Source organism: Rhipicephalus microplus, chromosome 7, assembly GCF_043290135.1.
Source record: "Rhipicephalus microplus isolate Deutch F79 chromosome 7, USDA_Rmic, whole genome shotgun sequence".
NCBI lineage: Eukaryota > Metazoa > Arthropoda > Arachnida > Ixodida > Ixodidae > Rhipicephalus > Rhipicephalus microplus.
The window spans coordinates 15,562,437-15,579,470 of record NC_134706.1 but is presented as its reverse complement, the minus strand read 5'-3'; the positions used below and the strand labels follow the sequence as shown (position 1 = coordinate 15,579,470).

The window sequence follows — 17,034 nt, the reverse complement described above, 5'->3', positions numbered from 1 at the left end:
CGTCCCAAAACCACCATATAATTATGAGAGACGCCGTAGCGGAGGGCTCCGGAAGTTTCGACCACCTGGGGTTCTTTAACGTGCCCCCAAATCTGAGCACACGGGCCTACAACATTTCCGCCTCCATTGGAAATGCAGCCGCCGCAGCCGGGATTCGATCCCGCGACCTGCGGGTCAGCAGCCGAGTACCTTAGCCGCTAGACCACCATGGCAGGGCCCCTTAGTCATTGCTTATCTTTCATGCTCCCTTAGATACTCAGCCCCGTTATTTATCCATACGCCCAAATATTTGTATTTATCCACTATTTCTAGCGTGATTTCCTGTATCTTATGCTCACTGCCTTTGTTATTATTAAAACTCATGACTGCCAATTTTTCCCTGCTGAATTTCAAATTTAACCCATCTTCCCTCATTACCACAAATGTCTATCAATCCCTGCAGATCTTCCTTGTTGTCGGCTATTAATACTATTTAATCTGCATACATCGTTGCTGGTAATGACTGTTCAATGTATTTTCCTTGCTTGGCAAAAGAGAGGCTGAATCCGAGTCGACTCTCCTCTAATTTGGCTTCTAGTCCCTGGCGATACAGCATAAATAACAAAGGTGACAAGGGACATCCCTGTCGAAGCCCACGTTGTATCTATAGGTTCAGATACCTGTCCTTCCCGTTTGATAACTACCTTGTTACCTTTATAGATATCCTTTAAAAGATTAGTTATTCCATCTTCGACACCTAGTGTGTTCAGCATTCCACACAAGTCTTCTTGAATCACACTATCGTAAGCTCCCTTGATATCTAGAAATGCCAGCCACAGGGGCCAGTGTTCTTTTTTCGCTAATTAAATACAGTGCATCAATGAAAACAGATTGTCCTCCAACCTTCTTCGTTTATGGAACCCATTTTGTAGTTCTCCCAGTACCCCCTCATTCTCCAACCATGTCTGTAGTCTTTACTATCTGCATCACCAGCCTGTAAGCTACTGATGTCACTGTTATAGGACAGTAGTTGTTTATATCGGCTTTGTCCCCCTTTCCTTTACAGATCATGCCCATTCTGCTTAGTTTCCATCCCTCGGGGGCTTCACCAACCATTATTGCTTTGCTCGCTGCCTCTCTTAATGTTTGCCTATAGTTTGGTCCTAATTAATTTATTAGCATGATTAGGATGCCGTCAGGGTCTGTTGATGTGCTATTAGGAACTCTTTTCTCTGCCCTTTCCCACTCTCGTTTTCCCAGTGGAGCCACTGAGCTAATTGGTCCATCCTCATCTGGTACGGTGCATGCAGCACTTTCTTGGTGTTTAACTTCTGTCATCAATGTTTTATATATTCCACTGCCTCATCGCCTTCTAGTCTGACCCCTTGAACTGTAGTTATAAGCCTCCGTTTCATGCGTGTCTTATTACTCAGAGAATTGAGACGGTTCCAAAACTTTGCAGCTGCCTTTCTATCCTTTTTGTTTACTTCTGCCATCCATTGAGCCCCCTTTCTTTTAATCTTTTCACTGATCAAATCGGACGCTTCCCTTCTGCAATTCAAAAAGTTATCCCATTTTTTTACATAATCTCCCGGTTCACCCCTCTGTTTAGCATACCTGTGTTCCGTGGAGGTATCCCGACGTCTATGGCTCCCTTAACTTCCTCATCCCACCAGCTCTTCGGTTTGTGTCTGCTTTTCCCGGTTGATTTGACTCGTACCTTAGCAAGCTCTAACTCAAACAATCGAGTTAGATTTGTGTACGCCCACTCTGCTTTAGTATCCTCGGTGATTATTTTGTCAATCTCTTTAGTTGATATTTCTATTTGCCTTTCTGAAGAAATATTACCGTGTGGTTGCTCGTAATGACGCCTTTCCAATTTCATTTCTCTTCCAAAACTCAGCTTGATACGTTTGTGATCCCTACCCAAGCTTCTGGACCCATATTCATCTATGTTCATCACCCTTAGCCGATCGTACATCCTATGTGACAATATTGCGTAATCAATCGTCGACTTCAGCCTTCCCATCTCCCATGTTATCTGCGGTAGGACAGGCTATGTCCACTGCGGTGGGACAGGCTCGCTGATGCTCCAGAACGAAAAGTTCAAAATAAAAGTAACATATGACACACGTGTTTGGCTCTCAGCGTTAACGCTGCATACCGAAGAAACGTAGAATGTCCCTTTTATATTGTCTCGAAACTGTGTTAGTACTGTTCTGATGTAGGACCATTGTCTTTGCATGTAGCAACAGAAGCGTTGCGCTGGTAAGCACGTGAATGAAGGTCCAATTCGCGGAATGAAGGAAGCTAAAAGCTGGTAAGGAACGTTTCACAATGCGGCTGACAGAAAAGAAGAAAAAAAATTGTAATATAGACACGCACACCACTGAGCTTCACCTGCTCCATTTCCCAGATATAAGAAGTGCTACAGAGTTTTACCACGGAACTCTAAGCTTGAGGTTGAGGCGGGCAGAGCGAATGGTTGTTGGAGCTTAGTATGTAGCCCTGAACAACAACGAAAGCTATTATCCTCGTCGTCGGCTCCTCACTTTCTAGCACGTTGCTCGGCCGGCGCACTCTCTCCTCGTCTTTAACTACTCGAGACTAATTAAGACTGCTAATTAACATGCCTAAAATTAGGATTATGCTAATTATTAGCATGTCAATTAAGACGAAAGCTAAGCGGAAATATTGTAATTAAGAAAACGCTAATTAATGGTTTAATTCGCATAGACACGACGACACGTGGCTAATCATAGTTCTATCCTCCACATAGCCAAGCACCGCTACGCTTGGGCAAATCCACCAATGACTAACCCCCGTATTCAGAATCGCTACTTTACTTGAACTTGACTTCAAACCGCCTCCAATGCAGCGCGTTCACAACGCGTCTGTGCTGCCTTAGCACGGAATAAAGACAGAGTATTCGAAACGCGTTTGAGCTGCATTGAAGTCGGTGGCAAGTCAAGATCAAGTCAGGCAGCGTTTCTGAATACTTTGTCACCCACTTCGTTAGTGTTTTCGGGGTTCTCGACGTCAGGTATACGTTCATTTAGAGTCGCAATTTGAAAATATTTTGAAACCCTTGTCAGTATGCCTTTAATAACCAGGCAGCGAGGAAATGAAGTGCCCCTAAAGACAAGGGACTGTGCTCAATAAACGATCAGATTGCTGTAATCGAAATGTAAGTCGAGCTTGTAGAAGCCGACACAAGCTTGGTCGGCCACAAGTTCCACTGTTAGTCCCCGTTTTGCACCACTAGTGGAAGCTGCTTAAACTTTTCTTTGGTTAACCTCTTTGTCTTCTTTTTTTTTCCTTCTCCCTCTCTCACACACGCACACAACGTACCGCCTTCCACGATGCAGTAGAGCGAGAACTCGTCCATCTCGGTGCTTCCCCGCACGCCCAGAATGCCGCAGATCTCGTCGATGATGTCTTCCACAACCGTGGTCGACTTGGTGTTGATCACTCTCTCGGTGCCTCCGGGCAGCCGGTAGATCTGCCGCTTGGAATTGCGACCAGCCTGACAAAAAAAAAAAACAAAAAAAAACAAGCGTAACATATTCATTACGAATAAAATCAGCACGGGAAACTTGGGCACAAGACGACGAATGCGGCAAAACCAGCACGCCAAACTTTCGGCGAGTTGTCAGGATGAATAAAAATAGCGAAGAAAAAAAAAACGTTGGTCAACTCACACCCAACACTAGTCTTTTAAGTTACACAAATTATTCTGACCCTTCGATCCCGGAGTCTGACTTGAAGCGTAAAAGAAATTTGGCACAACTTGCACTAGCAGCACAAGGCTAAAATAACCAACAAAGCTTGGTAGCCACAACTAGGTCACTACAGCCATGACCGGGATTTGGGGACGTCTGCACGTAGTGCCATCTTTCGTCAGCCACAGCGGCTGCCTGGCGTAACTGAATGGGAAATAGGCGAAAAAAAAATCGTATCTGAAGAAAAAAAGCTATTTATCAAAAACGACCGACCTTTTCGAACAGGCTGGCAAAATTAGCGTTGCACTACAAGCCGTGTTTAATATTTAACAATGGGGTCGTATGTATTTCTATGGGCGGTGCTCAATTGTACTCCGGGAAGCCGCAAGCCTTGTAGTGCGATACTGCAATTTTACCGAAATGTGCCGGTGGTTCTCTGCGACATAAAACCCGGAGTCGTTCTTGATAACTGACGTTTTTTTTTTTTCAAAGAATGATTTTTCTCATCCATTTTTAATTCAGTTTTGGCAGACTGCTGTTCCTGTCCACGACAGATGACGCCACGTCCAGATGTTCCAGAATTCCCGGCAATGCTTCCTTTGATTTCTTCTTTGTTCTTTGTCTTTCTGACTTTTTTCTACAATGTCTTTTTGTCTGTGCTTCTATTTACCATTTTTCTATTTTTCTTTATATTTAAATTTCCCGCTTCTTTTTCTTTCTGCGCTTTTAAAACGACACGACAACCGGGCCCGATGGAAACGCGTAAGGACCTTAGAAACGCGACGCACGTCGCGCCTCCCCTCTAGCACGGACGAGATATCGTACTGTGCAGGCGTTAAGCGGGCAACGGAGTGTTACAACCAAGAAGGATTTAAAAAGTAACTGGAGTGGAAATGATTGCGCAGAAGTGAAGCCGTTCCTCTGGCAAAAAGGCGGTTGTGGCGGCCATCTTACTAGGGGCATGATAAAGTATCAACGAAGCGTTTCCCTCGCACGCCCAACGAGTTTAATGTGGAAACTTTTTCGGGCCACATAGTGCTCCAAGTGCGTCTTAAAGTTCCTAGTTTTCCGTAGTGAGCCTCTAATTGGAGGCAAAGTTCTTTGAAGATTCAGTCATCCACACTTGATTCTGTGTGTTATTTCGTCGGGAACAACTATCCTTTAATATAGAACTAACGTAGCATTTACATAACGTATCAAAGCCACTTGATCTTTAAGTGGGCACTATCAGAAAAGAGCATGTTTGCGCCATCTTGGCAGTGGCAAAAGGTGGCTTCACTTCTGCTGGCAAGGCATTGCAGGAGCTTCCACTCCAGCAATTTTTCTTTAATTCTCCTTGGTTACAACCAGGCGAACGTGGCTGAGCAGGGGCTTCACGATGATGATAACTTTCGCTAACAAGGGGTCTGCAGCACGTAAGCAGCTCCGCTTACCGCCCCACCCCCCTCACCCTTAAGAAGTCGAATGAGGAAAGACTGGACACATGCTACTAAAACGGCAGTTCAATCGAGGAAGCCGTGACTTCAAAACGACGCAGATGACGAGGAAACTTGCATCATAGCACGAGCAAATTCCAAGACTACCAAAATTAGGCCTGCGCCTTAGGTGGGAGAGGGGTTGCCTTTAATACTGATCATTTAAGAGTCGGACGGCCGATCAAGCCCCAAGTCCATACCGAATCACGCGTCCAACGCCATGATACGCGTACCTCGAAGGGTTGCCGATTCGGGCCCCATCGACGGAAGGTGCTTTTTCCTCCACTCCGATTCTTTTCAATTTAATGCCAACGATTGACCTCGCTTTCTGGATTCCGTACTGAACGATTGTGTCGCCCGCGATGAGCGTAGCTCTCGCCGACTGGCCCGCCTACCGCGATCTCCTGACGCCGTTTAGTAGCTCTCGCCGAGTGGCGCCCCGTTTTCGGACTCCTCCGACCGTCTCCCCCACCTTTCCCATCTCTCCTTTCGGTAGCTCCTGTGCGGAGAGTGTCCTCTCTTCTTTATCTTTCACTATTCTTTTTATCTCCCTTCTCCCGTCCACCACTAGGCACTGCTCCATGTCCACGACAATCAGGCAGACAGAAATTAGATGCCTTTTCCTCTTCAAGAATCACGCATTTCAAATAATTACACTGCATTTACAACAAATTTTCTGGTTTCCTATGCTTTCCTTGGTTTATATGAATGTTGTATTAACTTGGTCGTGTCTGATTGAAAAAAAAAAAAAAACGAGCACCTTGAAGTAAATTCCCCTTCCCTTCACGTAAGAGCGAAAGTAATTCATCTCATCAGTGCCACTCTCAATGGCAAAGAAGTCTGCAGCGGGGCACATCATGACACGAAGAGCCAGTATGGTTTACTCACCGATATCGCGGCGATCTCCTCGATGCTGGGGACATTCTTTCGACCTCCGTACTTGAACGTTTTTCGCAGGTTCTGCAGACACACCATGGCCGTACCTGCGAAAACAATAAGGAAAAAAAAATGCCCGGAGTTTTGTTAAGGGCGAACTGTTCAGTATTCAGAGTGTTTTGCCGATCAGAGTCTCACCGATACCTGAATACAAACGTTGTTAAAAGGCCAGCCAACAGGCTCCGACGTTTTTTTTTTTTCACACATCGTAAAGACGCTCGGCACTTTGTAGAGTAGACCACACCGATAACGCTTCCCGAATATTACAGCGCACGGGCAAAACATTCATTTCGATGAACAACGCCGTTGCATTGTTCATCGCCTGACCGATTTTACCTTCACGCGCAGTGACGCAAAGTCGGCGACTAGACGTAGAACGCAGCTCGTCGATTGCTCTAAACCAGTCTGGTCGGCGGGCTACGCCTTCCCCTCGCCGTGAGGCAGAAGGGCGGAAAGGCCGCCCGAAAATTTGGAACCAGCTGAAACCCGGTAACTTGCTTAATGTAGCATGTGTTCGCGAAATTCTTGTGGCACTATGCTCGCACAGCGAAAGTGCACATATTTCTCCTGATGACAATTTTTGAATGCCATGGTTTAGTACGGGTGAAGCTCCTTAAGCCCTGGGTCGTGCTTCTCCGATATGTGGTGTGTGTATGTACACACACACACTATATATATATATATATATATATATATATATATATATACCTAGCGCCAAAGACAGTGGGGCTCGAACCCGGGTCCGATGGGTGCCAGCCCAGTATTCTACCACTGATCTACGCTAGTGCTTGTGACTTGTTGGCAACCTAGCGCCAAAGACAGTGGGGCTCGAACCCGGGTCCGATGGGTGCCAGCCCAGTATTCTACCACTAAGCTACACTAGTGCTTGTGACTTGTTGGCAAACCTAGCGCCAAAGACACAGTGGGGCTCGAACCCAGGCCCACTGGCTGCCAGCCCAGTATTCTACCACTGAGCTACGCTAGTACTTGTGACTTGTTGGCAAACCTAGCGCCAGAGACACAGTGGGGCTCGAACCCGGGTCCGATGGGTGCCAGCCCAGTATTCTACCACTGATCTACGCTAGTGCTTGTGACTTGTTGGCAACCTAGCGCCAAAGACAGTGGGGCTCGAACCCGGGTCCGATGGGTGCCAGCCCAGTATTCTACCACTGAGCTACGCTAGTGCTTGTGACTTGTTGGCAACCTAGCGCCAAAGACAGTGGGGCTCGAACCCGGGTCCGATGGGTGCCAGCCCAGTATTCTACCACTAAGCTACGCTAGTGCTTGTGACTTGTTGGCAAACCTAGCGCCAAAGACACAGTGGGGCTCGAACCCAGGCCCACTGGCTGCCAGCCCAGTATTCTACCACTGAGCTACGCTAGTACTTGTGACTTGTTGGCAAACCTAGCGCCAAAGACACAGTGGGGCTCGAACCCGGGTCCGATGGGTGCCAGCCCAGTATTCTACCACTGATCTACGCTAGTGCTTGTGACTTGTTGGCAACCTAGCGCCAAAGACAGTGGGGCTCGAACCCGGGTCCGATGGGTGCCAGCCCAGTATTCTACCACTAAGCTACGCTAGTGCTTGTGACCTGTTGGCAAACCTAGCGCCAAAGACACAGTGGGGCTCGAACCCAGGCCCACTGGCTGCCAGCCCAGTATTCTACCACTGAGCTACGCTAGTACTTGTGACTTGTTGGCAAACCTAGCGCCAAAGACACAGTGGGGCTCGAACCCAGGCCCACTGGCTGCCAGCCCAGTATTCTACCACTGAGCTACGCTAGTACTTGTGACTTGTTGGCAAACCTAGCGCCAAAGACACAGTGGGGCTCGAACCCGGGTCCGATGGGTGCCAGCCCAGTATTCTACCACTAAGCTACGCTAGTGCTTGTGACTTGTTGGCAACCTAGCGCCAAAGACAGTGGGGCTCGAACCCGGGTCCGATGGGTGCCAGCCCAGTATTTTACCACTGAGCTACGCTAGTGCTTGTGACTTGTTGGCAACCTAGCGCCAAAGACAGTGGGGCTCGAACCCAGGCCCACTGGCTGCCAGCCCAGTATTCTACCACTGAGCTACGCTAGTGCTTGTGACTTGTTGGCAAACCTAGCGCCAAAGACACAGTGGGGCTCGAACCCGGGTCCGATGGGTGCCAGCCCAGTATTCTACCACTAAGCTACGCTAGTACTTGTGACTTGTTGGCAAACCTAGCGCCAAAGACACAGTGGGGCTCGAACCCGGGTCCGATGGGTGCCAGCCCAGTATTCTACCACTAAGCTACGCTAGTGCTTGTGACTTGTTGGCAACCTAGCGCCAAAGACAGTGGGGCTCGAACCCGGGTCCGATGGGTGCCAGCCCAGTATTCTACCACTGAGCTACGCTAGTACTTGTGACTTGTTGGCAAACCTAGCGCCAAAGACACAGTGGGGCTCGAACCCGGGTCCGATGGGTGCCAGCCCAGTATTCTACCACTGAGCTACGCTAGTACTTGTGACTTGTTGGCAAACCTAGCGCCAAAGACACAGTGGGGCTCGAACCCGGGTCCGATGGGTGCCAGCCCAGTATTCTACCACTGATCTACGCTAGTGCTTGTGACTTGTTGGCAACCTAGCGCCAAAGACAGTGGGGCTCGAACCCGGGTCCGATGGGTGCCAGCCCAGTATTCTACCACTAAGCTACGCTAGTGCTTGTGACCTGTTGGCAAACCTAGCGCCAAAGACACAGTGGGGCTCGAACCCAGGCCCACTGGCTGCCAGCCCAGTATTCTACCACTGAGCTACGCTAGTACTTGTGACTTGTTGGCAAACCTAGCGCCAAAGACACAGTGGGGCTCGAACCCAGGCCCACTGGCTGCCAGCCCAGTATTCTACCACTGAGCTACGCTAGTACTTGTGACTTGTTGGCAAACCTAGCGCTAAAGACAGTGGGGCTCGAACCCGGGTCCGATGGGTGCCAGCCCAGTATTCTACCACTGAGCTACGCTAGTGCTTGTGACTTGTCGGCAAACCTAGCGCCAAAGACACAGTGGGGCTCGAACCCGGGTCCGATGGGTGCCAGCCCAGTATTCTACCACTGAGCTACGCTAGTGCTTGTGACTTGTCGGCAAACCTAGTGCCAATGACACAGTGGGGCTCGAACCCGGGTCCGATGGTGCCAGCCCAGTATTTTACCACTGAGCTACGCTAGTGCTTGTGACTTGTTGGCAAACTTACCTTAGGCAGGCTTGATGTCGGGAAAGCAATCGCGTTAATACGACTTATAGAGCATTTTACAACTGTGAAAGATCAGCCAGTCGTCGCACAATCCGAATAGCGTAACGAGTGGGCCGTCCAACGCTCCAACACACCACAAAAGCTCGTGCTTGTTCCCCTATAGACTGGCGCATACCCACTTCAGCCATAATTCCTCATCGTCGTCACAGCGACTGCATGAACAATGAACACGAAATTCCTCGCAAGTGTTAACGGATACCGCGATCCTCAGAAGAATGACGAAAAATAGCATGGCGAATGCCGGCCTACTACCCAAAAGCTTATTATGCCCTATAGTGAGTACCAAGCAAGTGTGCTTGCAGTAGTTACCCAATGAGTGTTTTGAAAAAGGCTCTGAAAGGCCGCTCTTCTAGCTTTCGCCGTGAGTGCGCTGCGCATTCCACGCAGGCCTGATTTTTTTTTAACGCGAGAGCGTTGAAGAGCTCGTTTCGAAGAAAATTTCGGCGTCCGTGCACGACGTTCGGACGCACGGACGTGGTACCGTACCGTGGTAGGCCCTCCTCTTGTCGTAGGCAGCCGCCTCGAGAAACTTGAAGAGGTACGGCTTGAGGTTCTCGGAGCAGTCGAAGTACGCCGCGACGATGGAGAAGAGACGCCAGCCTCGTTGACAGCTGTCCCTGGAGAGGAGGAGGAGTAGACAGGAGAGGGCGTCACATTACGACGGACAGAATACACCGAATGCAGGGCACAACGGCCGCATGGGTGGTCGAGGGGCACCAAACAACGGTTAAGTGCGCCACATATTGTGAAAGCAGTCCGGTGCTGCAGGGATGTCAAAACAAATCCTATTAAGCGACTAAATTTTATTCCTACTTTTTAATAATTACATAGAGTAAATTAAAATGCAAATTTACAGCTGCCCACAGAAGTAATGCACCACAATAGGCATGTGCGCAAGCGTGGGGAAAGGGAGGAGGGGAGGCATGGGTGCGGCTGCCCCCCCCCCTTTCTTACTTTCTTTAGTCACACAAGAGAGGCGGGCGCAATATCTGCTCCATACATAATACTGATTCGATTGACAAGTGGGTTTTTTTTTATTGATATGTCGGGTTTAACGTCCCAAAACCACCATATGATTATGAGAGACGCCGTAGTAGAGGGCTCCAGAAATTTCGACCACCTGGGTTTTTTTTTTAACGTGCACCTAAATCTGAGTACACGGGCCTACAACATTTCCGCCTCCATCGAAAATGCAGCCGCCGCAGCCGGGATTCGATCCCGCGACCTGCGGGTCAGCAGCCGAGTACCTTAGCCACTAGACCACCGCGGCGGGGCCATCCATAATATAGATAATATGGAATTAATATAGAAGAGCAGGGTGTTACGACGATCCTGCGCTTTTCCCCCTCTTTGAGGTGCAACACCTCAAAAAAGTTATTTTCGCAAAACTGATGATTACGCACTGCGATGCGAAATGATGGTTTATGCACCAACTCTTGTACACCTTATTTCTCGTACGTTTACACTAAAACCTGACATATATTTGTTCAGTGGCACACACTTGAGATTCTAACATCGTCTAATGAGAGTTAACAGTACGCTGATATAAGTGAAATACATAAGTATTTTTCACGCCACAAGAGAAGCGTGCACGCTATATTTCGGTCAAAATAATCGCAAAAATAATTTGCTCTATGTTAATCACGTGAAGTAACATGGTGAAGTTACAACTGTTACATGGTCAACTAAACATAGACAAGTCCCGCTACATAAAGCTATCCGCAGCTAGAACTACCCGCCACAAATACTCTCACGCCCTTGCCCTTTACAGATTTCACACAGGTGCCTTCAAATTCTCGTTCTTCCCGCTTGCGATCAGAGAATGGAATAACCTGTCCCCCTCCATTACCAGTAGAACATCATTAGCCACTTTCACAAAGCTAGTAGAAAGCGACTTGATAGCCTCGCAAACATAATATGGTGCTATGTGATCTTTCTTGTTATTTAAGTAATGTGCCAATATGATTGTACTTTGACAAACCTGCTTATATGTTTTTTTTCTTGTTTTGTTAATTTTCTTATTTTTCCCTTTCTATTGACTGTACTTAATCACTGCCTTAGATTGTCCACCTGTTATAATCCCTCAGGGATTGACAGTATGTATAAATAAATAAATAAATAAATAAATAAATAAATAAATAAGTAACTTATTACTACGGTACCAGCTCACAAAAGCAATTCATTATATCACTAATTAGCACAGAAAAAATTGCTGCAAATTCACAGTTAACAAGTCTTCGGTCTTTGGTGGGCTAAGACGTTGCCCATTATTTACTTTCAGCAATGCGACGTGGGGGAGGGGCCGGCAGCAATAAATGAACAACCGAAGTCCTGATGAGTCTTGAAGGCGCGTCCCAGAACCAGAATTTGCTTGTAGCGTACTTCGCTATCGAACGTTAAGGAATAGGCACCTCCAGACGCGAAGCCCGAAATTCCTCATCGGATTTTTATACCGACTGGTCGCAACGTTGTCACTAACACCGCTTTCTACGTAGAGGGAAGCAAGAGTTGTGGGCATGGATCAGAACATCTAGATGATAGCGAGCTAAAACAAAAAAAAATCGTCACAAGTGAAGCCCAGTAATGCGGCACGACTTTCGCGGAGAAACCCAAAAAAAGCGCAAGGTTCTGAATTTTCCCCATTCTTGAACATGTCGGTAATAGTATTTTAAAAAGATCCCTCAAATTGAATTGAATTGACTATTTCTTCTGTTTATACAAGAAAGGAAGCAGAAGCTGAAGGTCATGTGGCCTAACAATGGCTTCTGTTCCTACGACAGTTCAGAACGCAGGCCGTACATATATAGCGCAAGTCAATACAAAGTATATACAGACATATTCCACTGACTAGTCACGAAATTAAAAGGGCATGCGTACAAAAAAGTGGAAAAGCGAGCATAAACACGTTATGTCTGCAAAGAAAGAACAACAAAAATTGTTACATAATACACTGATAGGTCATTTTTCCAAAGTCAACGACTAAAATTTGCAAGTAAGACACCGAAAATGAAAAATTCATATAGCAGCTTTGTCAGACAAACTCAAAAGTTTGTGAAATGAGCAATGTTTTAAACGATTCACTTGACGCTTCCATAACTTCGTCGTGAAATTCATGTATTCTATTGAGTGGTGAAGGTGCTTGGTAACATTGTAACTGTTTGCCATAGTTTGTTTTTATTTTTGGTCTTTTCAGATAGTGTTGCCGAAAGCTGTAACGCGGGTTTGTGGGTGCATCCGTAATATAACGTGTCCCGTTGTTTGATATGTTGCATTAACTTGTAATAGTACACCTGACTTGCCTTAAACATGGAGTACTTGGTAAAAACAGGCTGTGTTCTAAAATTCTGTATATGTCCACGATAACCCTCAAATTCCCGTAGAACTCTTTTTGCAACACAATCAGCTTTACATTTTTTTTTGTGTGTGGCCATGCCCCAGATTAATATGCAATAAGTTAGTCGGGAGTAAAATAGTGCGTAATACAACGAAAATTTAAGCCAAGAAAGAACCAGAGTACTCATTTTGTATAAGCAGCCAACAGTTTTACTTAATTCTGTTACAATTTTGTCTGCATGTGTGTTCCAAGCCAGATCTTCCTGAAACCACACTCCTAGAAATTTTCAACGTTTAACCTTCTCGATTATTCTGACATCAAAAACAATAGTCGCGTTGCAGTTTCGTGGTTTATTAGTCGGGGCAAATATCACATATTTCGTACTAAAGAGGGTTCAAAAATCAATTCAAAACTATTCGCTGCAGCGAAAATATGCGCAAATATGAACGAAGGCATATGTGTATACTATAGGTAACGTTGTCTCCATGATTCAATTCAATTCAATTCAGTTTATTCCGACATCACAGGAGACATTACAAAAGTCACAACAGTGATGCTGTGGGGCGAAAGCAAAAAGCCATTAAGGCTTGACGAAGGCTTTCGCACCATTTGACAACATAGCAACAGCAACAGCAGCATGAGATCATCAGTTATTATACAATATCAAAACATGTACTTCAAGGTCATGCCGATTTGCATTTTATTAACACGTTGAAAAACATTTACAGAACGGAGCAGTATAAATGGTTTATAGTAAGAAACTGTTTAAGGTTAGTGGCAGTAAGTAGCTCATCATCTGGCGACCATAGTTAGTACGTGTGTAAGGAATTTTCCAGTCATCGGTAGCTCGTGTGCTATAGGGGCAGGTATAGGGTGTCAAACGCGCTAAATCAGTAAGAAAAGAGTCGTGATTCTTTAAGGAAGTACGATATCGCTTCATTAAAATTGTATTGTATATCTCAGGCATTGGTTGTAAATTAAGGGCTTCGAAAATGGGTTTGGAATGTTCATCGCGAGGAACACCTGTAATTATGCGCACAGCCTTTTTCTGTAATCTATATATTCGGCCTAAGTTCTTTTCCGATCTGGTGCCCCATACTAGATAGCAATAGCTTAATGTAGATAAAAATAGCGAATTATATAGTAAGAGTTTAATTTTTTGTGGCAAGAGAAAACGTAAGCGCGATAAGATACCTACAGTACGAGAAAGTTTAGCATGGACAAACTCAGCCTGATCCTTCCATAGCATGTTTTCGTGGAAAAAAACTCCCAGAGTTTTCACTATCGGTTCAATCCTTATAGATTCTGAGCCAATCACTAATGATAAATCGCAGTTTACGGGCTTATTTATTGGACGAAAGAGCACAGATTTTGTTTTTGAGGTGTTTATAATTAGCGAATTTCTTATGCTCCAAATGTGCAGCAGTTTCAAGACACTATTTGCTTTGTCAACTAGTTTATGCAAATCGCAGTCTTTAAAAAATAAGCTGGTATCATCTGCATAAATAATAAATGTTGTATTGTTATCGATGTTTGTCAAGTCGTTCACATACAGATTAAAAAGCAGGGGACCCAGAATACTTCCTTGGGGCACGCCATGTGACAGTTTTTTAAAACTAGATGCGTAGCCATTTATATCTACTTTTTGCTGTCGGTATTTCAAATAGGTTTTTATGACACTTATAAAGTTCCCCCGAAAACCGTAGTGTTCTAGTTTTTTAATTAATGTAATGTGGTTGATTCTGTCAAATGCTTTTGAGAAATCTACAAAAATTCCAAGTGTATATATTTCCTTTTCAAATGCATCGAGTATGATTTCTTTTTGCATTAGTAGGGCAGTTTCTGTTGAGCGCTGCTTTGTGAAACCAAATTGAAAAGGCGTCATAATGTGGTGCTTGGTTAAGAATGACACTATTCGTTTATGTAACAACTTTTCAATTACTTTAGAAAATACAGGTAAAATAGAAATTGGTCTGTAATTGGTCATGCTATTTTTGTCACCACCTTTGAAAATAATAGAAACTTTGGCTATCTGAAGACGACTAGGAAACGTGCCCAATGAGAAGATTAAGTTAATGATGTATTCTAAAATAGGAGATATGACATGAATAACATGCTTAACTGGACGGATTTCCAGGCCGTCTACGTCACAACACCTGCTATTCTTTAGTGACATGAAATCTGCCGTAACCTCCTGTGTAGTCACTGGAAATAGAAATGCACTTTCGCCTACTTGCGAACCCATGAATCGCGCAAAATTATTGTCGTGTGAGCTCTCTCCAATAGAGGTAAAGAATTTATTGAAAGCTTCAGCAAGGTCATCACCAGTTAGAACGCGGTTGTCTACAATGAGTTTAGTCGGGTATGTGCTATCATCCGAGTGTGGGTGGAGCAACATGTTTAACTTTTTCCAGATGGCTTCGGACGTTTTGGTTTTTTCAGGGCTGAAAAGGTTGCTAAAATATTCAAGTTTGCTTTTCCTTAATAAGGAGTTTGTCTCCAGAATCTTCATATCGGTCAAACACACGTTTGCCACAGCCCGACTAACGTTGTTAATTTCCCCAACTCATACTCAAACTCTTACTCAAACACAGAACTACTCAATGTCATCAACAAACGTGCGAATAATGAACGACAAACGCGCCATTAGCGAACGCCATGACTACCAAAATAAATACCGTAGCTGGAGAATACAGATAAGCCCCATAAAAACGCGACAATCGACTGGGAAATTCTACAAGCAAACTGCAGGCGAAAAAGAAAGCCCAAATCCACCAATTGTACACGAATATAAAAAGGTGCATTCCAGGGACGGTGAACACAGACGATGAACAATACAAAATGAGAGTTCATCGTCTGTGTTTATCGTCCATCGGTTGCGCCGTTTCCGAATCATGACCCCTTACCGACTCGCCCAACCATAACTGCCGCTTATTACAGCCGGAATAGGCAACTCTGCCATGGATTACTGGTTACGGGGGTAACGACGATAGTTATAGCGCGAGAGCAAAACGACGACACAGAGACAAGAAGGACACGAAAGACACCTTTCTTGTCTCTGTGTCGTCGTTTTGTTCTCGCGCTATAACTATCGTCATGCCATACCAACTAGCCCAAGCTGCCACACTTTTAAGTTACGGGGGTAAGCCAGCTATTGCACGTAAACGATCGCGGATTCGCTATGAATGGATAACATCTGTCGGTGTTGATAAGTGACTGATACCGGCAAACTAGGAGCGGTACTCCTTAGCAACTTAAGGTACAATAAGCGGCTACATTAGGGACCTAAAAAGAAACAATTACTTGGTTAATATTGATAAACTGCACTCTGGGAACCGCAATGCCATAAGGCCGAAATCTCCACGCCGAAATCTCCACGAGTGACGTAACAAATTCCAAAATGTTTTTTTTTTCGCGTTTTAGAGACATTGGCTCGATGAAATTTTCTGAAATTTCGTACGCTAGGTCTATGACACCCACAGGTGACAATATACTTCAATTTCATTGATTAAAAGTTGCGCACGATCCAGTCGACGCCTTCAAAGACAATGACGTCACGCAATATGGTGCGGCAATGTCAAGGTAGCGTCGCCACTGGCATGTTCTTTTCGCGCGCTTTTTTCGCTAACAAGCGTCGCGCCGTGGTAAGAGCGGTGTTTTAGCGATTGTATAATTGTACTCTACTTATACGCGAAAAATCGTTTTGTTCTTAGATAGCGTCCCTTTCACGTGCGCACTCACCGACTTCGCGCTTGCGATTAGATAGAGAGAACTAAATTTCCGGGATTCCGTGAAGGGGCATCTAACAACGCTCGCTTACTGTGGAAACGCCACCTCAAACGCGTGCGCACAACCTTGCCGATCGAAAGAAAAACCCAATTTCTGGAACACGGTCCACGATTACGGAAATAGAATCCGTGAAGCATTTTCGAGGCAGCGCAGCACTTAAACCCAAGAGAGTAAACTTCATTCACCAAGTGCGCTCGAGGGTGCGGTCGGGGTCAACTTCCTTAGAACAACTGTGCTAGGACTGTTTCTATTGCGGATTGATTGCTTCCTATAAACGTTCTGTAGAGATGCGATGCAACAAGACACGAGATTTACTGTTATCGGTCTAATATAAAACAATTATCACTTACGGTTTGGAACTCTTGTTGCTTGTGGTCTGCTTGATTATTTGGCAATAGACTTCATCCCTAAGTGCGGGAATCTTATGGCAACTCTGCAAAATAAGAACGGCTTGTCAAAAAACCGATTCATGTCGGAGATAGGGCGCGTTGCACAACAGAGCCGCGCGAGGAAGACAAGATAAATAATAGA

At 45.5% G+C, this 17,034-nt stretch overlaps 1 protein-coding gene across 2 annotated transcripts in view; it reads right to left on the bottom strand.

Annotated features, from left to right (window-relative positions):
* Positions 1-17,034, bottom strand: part of Myo10A (unconventional myosin 10A) — a 180,265-nt gene that overhangs the window by 14,229 nt on the left and 149,002 nt on the right. For both annotated transcript variants that reach the window (XM_075868746.1, XM_075868747.1), the window contains exons 44-47: positions 16,854-16,936; positions 9,867-9,997; positions 6,065-6,159; positions 3,331-3,505 (exon numbers count right to left, since the gene is read on the bottom strand). In XM_075868746.1, the coding sequence (XP_075724861.1) occupies positions 3,331-3,505; positions 6,065-6,159; positions 9,867-9,997; positions 16,854-16,936 (484 nt within the window). The remainder of the gene's footprint in view (positions 1-3,330; positions 3,506-6,064; positions 6,160-9,866; positions 9,998-16,853; positions 16,937-17,034) is intronic.